The sequence below is a fragment of the Octopus bimaculoides genome, chromosome 7 (assembly GCF_001194135.2).
Source record: "Octopus bimaculoides isolate UCB-OBI-ISO-001 chromosome 7, ASM119413v2, whole genome shotgun sequence".
In the NCBI taxonomy this organism is placed as follows: domain Eukaryota; kingdom Metazoa; phylum Mollusca; class Cephalopoda; order Octopoda; family Octopodidae; genus Octopus; species Octopus bimaculoides.
In genome coordinates this window covers 65,247,496-65,258,353 of record NC_068987.1, presented here as the reverse complement: position 1 = coordinate 65,258,353, position 10,858 = coordinate 65,247,496, and the positions used below count along the sequence as shown (strand labels likewise).

Genomic DNA, 10,858 nt, shown 5'->3' with positions numbered 1-10,858 from the left:
AGGAAGCTGATTGTCATGACCAATGACCAGTCAGAGAGTGATCTTAAGAATCAATTTCCTAAAAATATATTACTGCTCAAATGTTTTAGACTAAGCTTCTTTTCAGATCTATGAATTACTGACAATATATATATGTGTGTGTGTGTGTGTATGTATATATATATATATATATATATATATGTATGTATATAAAACACAAACACACAAAATAATAAATTCAAATATCGTGTATAAAATAAAACAAAAACATGAAACTGAAAACACACGATTTAATAAGGACAACAACCAAGATGTAAAAAAATAAAATCACTAACCTCAATGGCTTTTGTTAAGTGATCTATGGCTGCCTGATGGTCACCGCTCTTGTATCTGGCTTTTGCTTCAGATATCTCTGCTTTTAGGGGATCAATCAAGTATAATTGTTTCTGGGCTTGACTGTGATTGGGGTCAAATTTCAACTATACAAAACACACATAAAAAAAAAGGAATTAAAGACATACACAGGAAAGCCTGTGGATCCCATACTTTTCTAAATTGGGGTCTACAGACAACACAGGGATCTACAAAATGAAGCTACAAACTGGTGTCCACTAAAACACCTAAAGTCAGTTTTATATCAAGGGTGATTTTAATCAAACAACATCATTAATTACCTTCAACATTCAGATGAAGAGAGTGGGAACAAAGAAGTTCAAACAACACTATGTAATATAAACACACTTCCACACAATACCAACACTCATACTCCATCTCTCATGTGTCTCTTGACTCCAGCACATTGCCTGCCAAATATGCCTACATCCACACTCTACTCCCAAAACAATATACTTAGACTGACTTGCTACACCTGACAACACCATATACCCATACCAACACACTATAACTCACACAAACAAAAACTACACTGCACAACACAACATACCCACACTGACACACACTACAATTCACAACACATACCCAAACATGAGCCAAAGTAAGGAACTCCACATGATAACTTACCCTGCACCCAAATCTCCCACAAATCTCAGGCCTAGAATATTATCTTAAAACAAAACAAGGGCACATTGGATAAAATCGCCCAGTAACTGAAAAAATACTGGATGTTCATTGCTAGAATGCTTTTGGTCATACTTTTGGTAAATCTGAGTTAATCTGTATTAAAATATCAACTACAACTTATCCAGGGTACAAATTGGTGCATATTACATCACAAGCTGCACACAGGTCACCTCCACAATGAAATCAAAATACTCATAATGAAAGACTTCCTGGATATATGAGGAGCCAGCTTGTTGCTGCAACAAGCTCACAGCCCTTGCCAGAAAATACGTGTTCCATCATCTTCAGACATCCAGACACATCTACATCACAGCAGAACACTACTAGAACATTATTTTTAAAATGTAGCCTCTTTAATTCTAAACACTGTACTGGAAGGTACATCAATAGTAAGTGCAAAGGAACAATAACTCTGTTGCACCAACCAAGCCCACATTTACCAACTCTAGTGCATTCATTACCAGGAAAACCTCTACAAGCTCACTTGACCAGCTAGAAATAGCAGCAAAATCTCTCTAAAAATCACAGCCAACTATCTGAAGAAGGGAAGGATACATCAGCTAACGTAGTCCAAATGTATCTAAATAAAAGATGTAATGGAATGCTTTTGATAAGAAGTCTGTTGAATCAAAGTTGATCTGGAACTAAACAACAACCATATAGGAACACTCAAGGAAGAAAACTGCTAAAGGCCAAGATTGCCATAAGTCATCTTGAATGAGAAATCATTGCATTTTAGAGTGTATAATGTGGTGTTCAATCAGGTAAAAACATGACGCTTTTGGAATACTGAATCTGTGAATCACATCTAATAGTTCAACCAACTTTCTACAAGCTATAAATCTGACATGAAACATTAGAGGCATTGTCAAAGATTGGTACATGAAGTGTGTGTCAGCAGATCTCACTATAATTAACTACTGTTGGTAGTTTATTACAAATAAACACACAAATAAAGAATGTAATACTTACCACAGTCGTATAGTCAGCCTTTGCTTCATCTAACTGTCCCTGTTTTAGTAGGACATTACCTCGCTGCATACGAGCCTACAAGGGGAGGAAAGCAATAGTGAAAAGAATTTGAAAGGGAATTAGTAAAAGAAAAGATGAAGTAAACAAAATATATATAATGTAAAATATGTAATGAAAACAATACAGATATAAGAAATAAACTTCTCTTGCTGCTGTACAAAATACATGAGTGTAAAGACCTTAGCATGTTGGACAGAATGCTCAGTGGCATTTCTTATTGCTCTTATTTCTTATGTCCTGAGTTTAAATCCAACCAAAGTCAATTTTACCTTTTATTTTTTCAGGGTCATTAAAAATAAAAAGTATCAGTCAAGAACTGGTCTGTAATCGACTAACCGGCTTCCCTTAAAATTGCTGGGCTTCTGGCAAATATTGAAACCATTATTCATCTTGTTATTATTTTTGTTAAGGCAGCAAGTTGGAAGAATCATTAAGCATGCCGGACAAATGCTGAGCAAGATTTCATTCATCTTTACACTCTGAGTTCAAATTCCACCGAGATTGACTTTGCCTTTCATCCTTTCAGAGTAGATAAAATAAGCACCAGTCAAGCACTGGAGTCAATGTAATCAACTTCCCTCTCCCCTCAAAAACTGCTGGTCTTGTGCCAAAATTTGAAATCATCATCATCATCACCATCATTATTATTATTATTATTATTATTATTATTATTATTATTATTATTATTATTATTATTATTATTATTATTATTACTACTACTATTACTATTATTATTAATAGGGTGGCGAGCTGGCAGAATTGTGAGCACATTAGACGAAATGCTTAGTGATATTTCACCCATCACTACATTCTGAGTTCAAATTCCACCAGGGTCAACTTTGCCTTTCATCGTTTTGGGGTCGATAAAATGAGTACTAGCTGAGTACTGGGGTCGATGTGATCGACTTAACCCCTCTGCCAAAATAGCTGCTCTTGTGGCAAAATTTGAAACCATTATTATTATTATTATTATCATTAAGCTGGCAGAATTACCACACAGGACAAGATGCTTAGTAGCATTTCTTTCAACTTTATGCTCTGAGTTCAAATTCTGCAAAGGTCAACTTTGCTTTTCATTCTTTCGAGGTCATTAAATTAAGTGCCAGTCAAGTTCTAGAGTCGATGTAATTGACTAGCCCCATCCCACCAAATTTCAGCCTCTGTGCCTATAGTAGAAAGAATTATTATCATTGTTTATTCCATCTCCTACCATGCCATGTATATTGACAACATCAGACAAAATATCAAGAACACAATAAGTGAATTATGCAAGCCAAATGTTAAAATAAACAACTTACAGCATTAAAATTTGGTTTCAGTTCCAAAACTCTATCCAAGTCTGGTTGAGCAGACCGAGATTTACCCAATGCTAAGAACACTGTAGCTCTTTTGTAATAAGTTAAATAGTTGGATGGGTCACCCTCTGAAGACAGAAAAAAATATATAATATTTAGTGGTAAAAAGCTATAGAATAAAACCTTTTTCCCTTTTTTCTTTTTCTTTCTAACATCAGTGAAAAGGTCTACTTTTATTGCATCCATATTTCCATGCTACTTTGGGAAAATAATTGTTAAAAATTAAAATCCTCCTAAAAAGAAAGCAACAAACAACGGCGAGCTGGCATGCCATATAATCCCTCGTAACTTTTTTATTTTTTCAGAATTTTCAGAAAAATTTTGCAAATTTGTGTTCTACACACAGGAATTCATATGATTATACAAAAACCAAAAAAAATCTGGGTGCATGATTTAAGGGCCATTTAGCTGTTATTTTTAACACATCTCATGACCACCTCATACCCTTCTTGTTTGTTTGTCAGTTTAATATATTGATGTTTGTCGATATCTTTCTCTCCATAAACACATTTAATGGTCTTTTGCTGGGATTTAAGCCAAAAATTCAGACTGCCCGTACTTTAAACTAATTTAAAAAGAAAAATACAAAAAGATTTCCAGACAATAGACAGATGTTAAAATAACAAAATAACAGTAATAAACAAGTGAAGAAAAAAAAGATATATATATATATATATATATATATATATATATATAGTGCATGTGTTTATTTGGCAAAAAAAAAATAATAATAAATAAAATGACCATCCCGAAATACAAAAAATTAACCCAAATTTTTTTTTTTAAATAAATTTTGAAAAATTTAAAAAAAAAATTTTTTTTCATAAGTCATGTAAATTCTCATGTGTAGAATACACATTTGCGAAAATTTTCTGAAAATTCAAAAAAAAACAGAAAAGTTATGAGGAATTATATGGCATGCATAAAATAGAATTCTGCAGAAATTCCAGCTATCAATTAGCAAAATAACTTATTCTTTAAAAAAATAGATCTGCAAGAAAGAGGAAAAAAACCTACAGTTTTTTATCAAAACTTAAACTACATTAGCATTAGTTGCTTTCCTTGTCTTTGTGTTTTAACAGAAGACACGAAAATATTTTGCTTTTGCTAGCTAATAAATGATTAGATCACATTTCTACATATGACAACTGAATAGATATATGTAGGCTACATTTTCTAATGGTATTTTTGGCAGCTGATCAATCTCATTGAATAATCATATTATGATGTGTTTACAAATATTTTTCATTTGTATAATATCAAGCTGCTTCCCTTCATCAATTATCTGAATAACTGGTAATGTGAAATGCAAAGTGATGATCCAAGAAGCTTCAGCTTCTGAATATAGAAATATTTTATTTTATGTATGAAGTACATTTTCCTTTTCATGCGTAAACGCACACACACACACACACACACTATTATAAGTATCATGATAGCCAAATTACCAAAAGGTTTCATGACAAATGGAGAGGCAAATCCAGCAATCATCAGAAATGGATGAATGGAACATGGCCTGGGCTTTCCCTACTGGAGAAAGCACCACATTTAGAAATTGGATTGCTCAAACTGAGTCTCCATTTCTGACATTCCATGTAAAATGCACTCATGCTGGTGGCACATAAAAAAAGCACCCAGTACACACTGTATAGCAGTTGGCATTAGCAAGGGCATCCAACCATAGAAACCATGCCAAAAGAGACAACTGGAGCCTGGACAGCTCTCCAGTTGGCCAGCTCCTGTCAAACCATCCAACCAATGCCAGCATGGAAATTAATGTTAAATGACGATGATGATATACACACGTATATTGATGTTAGTTTCAATTCAACATTAAACTGTAAAATTACTCAACTAGTCAATACTTTTTAGAAGCATACATGTTTATCAAACTTTTACAAGAAGAGCTACAGTGACTTCAAAGTTACTGTCACTTCTCTTCTTGTAAAAAGTTTAATAACTATATACATGTGAGTGTGTGTGTATTATATATATATATATATATATATATATATATATATATATAGAGGGTAAAGTTACCTTCTTAAGTTATACCAACTCATAGGTATCGAAACCACAAGTTTGCAATCATGAGTCCAACACCCTAACCACTAAGCTATGCACCTCCACACACACACACACTCACAAATACATACCTACTGCAGCATGATAGTGTGATAAGGCATCAGTTAGTTTCCCCTGTGCCAGAAGGGTTTTACCCATTTCTAGATGTTCTTCCACATTGTCACCTACAGCACCTGTAAAGATAAAAAACGGAAAATGTGAAACAATAGCAGACAGCAAATATGTCATGAAATGGGCAATTAGAACCATGTTTCTAGGAAACGGATTAACAGAGTCAAAACTGAAGAGTGTATAGAGGAATATAAGCTGTTTCTGGGCCTTTCCTTCAGGCCATTTCTAGTTTCTGATTGAAGTGGAGAAGGTAAGAAGGAGGAAACCAGGTGAAGAGTATATAAGAGAGAGAAGGGCAGGGATATGAGTGTGGGAAGGAGTAGGTAATAACTTGAGAATTGGAGAGAAAAAGAGAAATCAGAAACAAAAGGAAGGGGTGTAGGATAAGGGGAGAGAGGTGATCAAGTGAGGGATGTAAAAAAAAAGGGAGTGAATGTAATGAGATGGGAGGGCATGAGAAAGAGGTGGGTGAGGATTAATTAAACAAGGTGAAGAAAGCAAGAAGGGACAGCAAGATAAGAGGAAGGTTAATAGAGACAAGTGAGAAATAGGGAAAGATCTTGGAATTAGGGTGGGAGGAGAGAATGAGGGTAGTGTGGTCAAGAAAGAGGAAGGGAGAGTGAGACAGTGAGAGGTATGAGAAAGCAATGGTAAGGAGAGAAAGCCTGTAAAAAGAAAAATGAAGTAGGCAGAAAAGTGGGAAGGAAAAGAAAGAGAAGGAGTGATAAAGAGATAGTGAGAGAATAAGTGTAATGATTTAGTCATTGACAGAGAATGTCTGAAAAGCGCAGATGGCATTTAAGGAGAGAGAGAGAGAGAGAGGAGACATACAGACAGAATAAAAAGGCTATAAAGACCAGTGATCAGTGAAAGGCATGAGACAAATACAATGTATATCTGTGTAGTCTGCTATTTCTGTCTCTGTTTCTCACTATCTATTGATCTCTTTCAGTATACTATTGATTTGTCTCTCTCTCTCTCTTTCACTCATTCACTCACACACACATACTGTTATAATATGATGGTAGAAATAAATAAGCAAATAATTTAATAATGACACAATTGAGGCTGGTAATGGTGGTGGTGGTGAGAATGTGGTGACTATCATTTCACAATAGTTAAGTCTGTTAGGAGACTACCACGTGACTTTACGCATTTCTGTTGTAATGGCACGTGTAGCAATGCTGTTGGTGGTGACTGTAATTCAACAATGAATGCAGCTAGCCTGATGGTCACATATGAAAGTGACAGATGTCACATTCAGAGGCAACCATCAATCTATCCACTTCCATTACAGTCAACAGTCACCACCAATAACATTGCTACACATACCATTAAAACGGAAATGTGCAGTCACGTAGTATAATAATAATAATAATAACAACAACAAGAGCACTTAGAGAATATCTGAAATAAACTCGACTGCTCTCATAAACAAGAATACTAAAAATGAACCCGACTGCTCTCAAAAATTAAATAAAAAATACAGAAAAGTAATCCAGAATCCTTGTCCAGTACCAGATCAATCCCAAAATCTAATCGGTTCATGCCAGTCACGAGGCCAAATACCCCTGAAAGTTTCATCCAAATCTATCCAGTGGTTATTGAGATATCTTGTCCCTGAACAAACAAACAAACAAACACGACTGAAAACAATACCTCTGCCTTTACTAAGGTGGAGGTAATAATAATAACAATAATAATAATGATAATGATTTCAAGTTTTTGCCACAAGGGCAGCTTGGGGAAGGGGATTAAGATGATTACACCCCCCCCCCACCATAGTGTTTCATTGGTACTTCATTTATCGACCCCGAAAGTATTAATAAATAATGATTTCAAATTTTGGTACAAGGTCAGCAATTTCAGGAAGGAGTATAAGTTGATTACATCGACCCCAGTGTGCAACTGGTACTCATTTTATCAAACCCCAAAAGGATGAAAGGCAAAGTCATCCTCAGTGGAATAATAATAATAGCAAAGGGAAGTAGAGTTTAGACATCAAGCACAGTACTTGACTGTTACTTTATTTTATTGATCCTAGACAGATGAAAGACAAAGTTGATTTCAGAGGAATTTGAACTCAGAATGAATGTAAAGGTATCATGTCAATTATGTTGACTTGAACATAACAATATTAACAATGAGCCAACTGCAACCTGTAATTTGAAAATAATTTTTGTCTTTTTTCCTCCACTCTGACTAGCCTTCTCACAGGGAAATAAATAAATCTCATTATTTTTGTTAAAGTCAATCACATGCATACCAACAAGATTAAACCCTCAGCTACCATTATTAACCACAGCACGGTCCAGTCCTTGTAGAAGTGAGGTGGTTTGTGTGCCTCAATGGTCCTTAGAGCCATGTCAGCAGAACACAAGCTTTTGATGGGAGCCTACCATGATGGGCATGTCAAAGGATAAAGGCCAGACTGATATGGACTGCCTCTTACCAGAGGTAAAAAAAGGGTTTGCATAGAGCCAACATTCCTACCTAGAAAAAGTAAAGTTACAGAAGTATTGATGACAATATCAAAACTAACAAGAACTGTGAGAACAAGAGAAACATTTGGCATGGTGCAGCAAAAACCAAAAAGTAGAGCTGAGCTGAAAAAGCAGGGATCCAACTAAAAAGAAGCAGAAAAGACAGCCCAAAATTGAGAAAAGTGCTGAGACGTTGTCAATGAATTATGCTCCACAGGGAGTGAAGGGCTTATGTACAATTACTAACTTTCCATGGTCTGACCTAACAGACCATTCTCACCACTGCATATCCAAACATCATAAAGCTATCTTTCACTGGTCTCTATAAAATAAAACCTCCATTTTCAACAAAAGCAATCCTAAGTAGTAAAAGAACAGTAAAAGGCTGCTTCTATTACCAAATTATCGAAATCATGTTTACTACTCTAGTTAACTATGACTCCAAACTGGGAAAATTCCTATTCAATAACAGTAAACTCTGAAATCCAAAGAAACTGGTGATGGGTTGTTCTAGCAACAGGTAATCAATCTGAGAGTGAAATAAGTGCATCTGTTGTGAGAAGTGTTGAATCTAATGTCCTGAAGGTACATCAATTTGCTTGACTCACTCTTACTGAACAAAGCTATTTTATTCACCTTCAGCACTAAAGAGAATTATACCTTGTTTTTTTTGCATGATGTATTATGGGCCATTATGAAGAAATTCGACATGGAACATAAGTTGACTCACACCATCCAACAGCTTTACAACAAGGCATCATGTATAGTACACACACAAGACACATTAGGGCTGCTTTTATACTAGAAACAGAAGGACATCAGAGTTGCCTCCTTTCCTCTCACTGTCTTCAGTACCTTTTTTGAAAAGATTTTGAGTAATACTCTTGAAGACCAAATGGGCAAGGTCAGTATTTGAGTGAGACAGATCAAAAAACCTAAAATTTGCAGATGATATTGATGGATCAGCAGGAAAGAAGGATCAATCAGTCAGTTTAGTCACCTTCATCGAGTTTGAAATGGAAATCAATGCTAAAGTAAACTCACGATAAATGCTAACAGTGTCATCCCAACATGCAATTTTGTTCAGGAACAGAGATTAGGGATAGCACAACAGCTTGAATATCTAAGGGAAGATCTCTAATAATTAAGGGTCAAAACTAGGACACTTCCAAGATCTGTACAATGACTGCACTAAACAAACTGAAGCCAGTATGGAGAGATAAAAACATCACCATCAAAAAAATAGTTCAGACTTCTGCATGCATTGGTGTTCTCTATCATCCTGTTTGCATGCAAGACACTGACCCTTACTGCAGAGATACAGACAAAAATACAGGTATTGAAAATAAGACGCTACTGCAACATTTTAAGCATATCAGCCTGGAACCACATCACAAACAAGCAAATCTCTGAAACTAAATCATCCAGTAATTATTGGCTCTCATGAAGACTTACTCAGAATGTTGAAGTACAGAAAATTGAGGAGGTCTAGACGTGTAACGAGGTATAGTGGCTTTGCAGAACGAATTCTTTAGGAAACTGCAGAGGAAAAAGAAGAGGTAGACAGGAATAGACGGACAACACCAACAAATGGACAAGCTGTAGCGCATGGAGAACACTGGCATACAGCATGTCATAATGGTACCCCTTGCAACTCCATCAAGAGTTGAAGCTCAAGCAGGCAACAGTACCTCTTCCTTTGCCTTTTATCATTCTCATGGTCTGAAACAGATTGCATTCAGTCAGTGTGCCATTTTATGAGAGGTTGCATCTCAACCGTACATGAATTTGGTGAGAAGGCTGCATTTCCATTTTACAGACAAAATGGTGAGCAGTTTACTTTGCATTGTAATTTCTCAACATGAATTTTGTGAGAGGTCTACATCCTCATCCAATCAACTGAACTGACTCATATTATTATATTTTAACAACATGAAATTAGTTCAAAAATAAACATATGTCAAAGAAGTCGAAGGCTGCATTCCTAGTTCAAAAAGTTGCAGATGATCTCAGATAGTATTTACATCTTTGTTTCATTCTTTATTATTTTTTTTTTGTGTCTGTGTGTGTGATGTAGCCATTGCATAAGTGAGAGGGAGGACAGCCTGTTAATGAATGCATTTTAATAAAACAAAAAGAGCAAGAAAAGAAAAGAATGGAGTGTGCATGTGTGTGTGTGTATCACACAGCATCATTTAACCATCTGCTTTCCATGCTGGTATAGGTTGGACAGTTTGACAGGGTCTGCATCAAGCTCCAATGTCAGCTTCAGTATGGTTTCTCTAGGTGGATGTTCTTCCTAACACCAACCACTTTATAGCATGTACTGAGTGCTAGGAGAAGGAAAAAGAAAATGTCCCCTTAACTAGGTGGGGTGGGAGATGGTTGTACACATGATGCTGTGGGGCTATATATATATACATACATATACACACACATATATACACATACATATACATACATATATATATATATACACACACATATACATACACACACATACATATATTTACATATACACACACATATATACATATACACACACATACAAACATATATATATATATACACATATACATACATAAACATATATATACATACATATATATATATATATACATACATATACATATATACATACATATATACATACAAATACATATATAATACATATATACACATACATATACACACATATATATATACACACATACATACATATATATACACATA

The 10,858-nt window shown here is 35.2% G+C and overlaps 1 protein-coding gene across 1 annotated transcript in view; it reads right to left on the bottom strand.

The window, feature by feature from the left end:
* The window catches only part of LOC106872831 (dnaJ homolog subfamily C member 3), a 31,704-nt gene that overhangs the window by 11,270 nt on the left and 9,576 nt on the right, over nucleotides 1-10,858 (bottom strand). The window contains exons 2-5 of the mRNA XM_014919957.2: nucleotides 5,603-5,704; nucleotides 3,390-3,514; nucleotides 2,032-2,106; nucleotides 315-458 (exon numbers count right to left, since the gene is read on the bottom strand). Of these exons, the coding sequence (XP_014775443.1) occupies nucleotides 315-458; nucleotides 2,032-2,106; nucleotides 3,390-3,514; nucleotides 5,603-5,704 (446 nt within the window). The remainder of the gene's footprint in view (nucleotides 1-314; nucleotides 459-2,031; nucleotides 2,107-3,389; nucleotides 3,515-5,602; nucleotides 5,705-10,858) is intronic.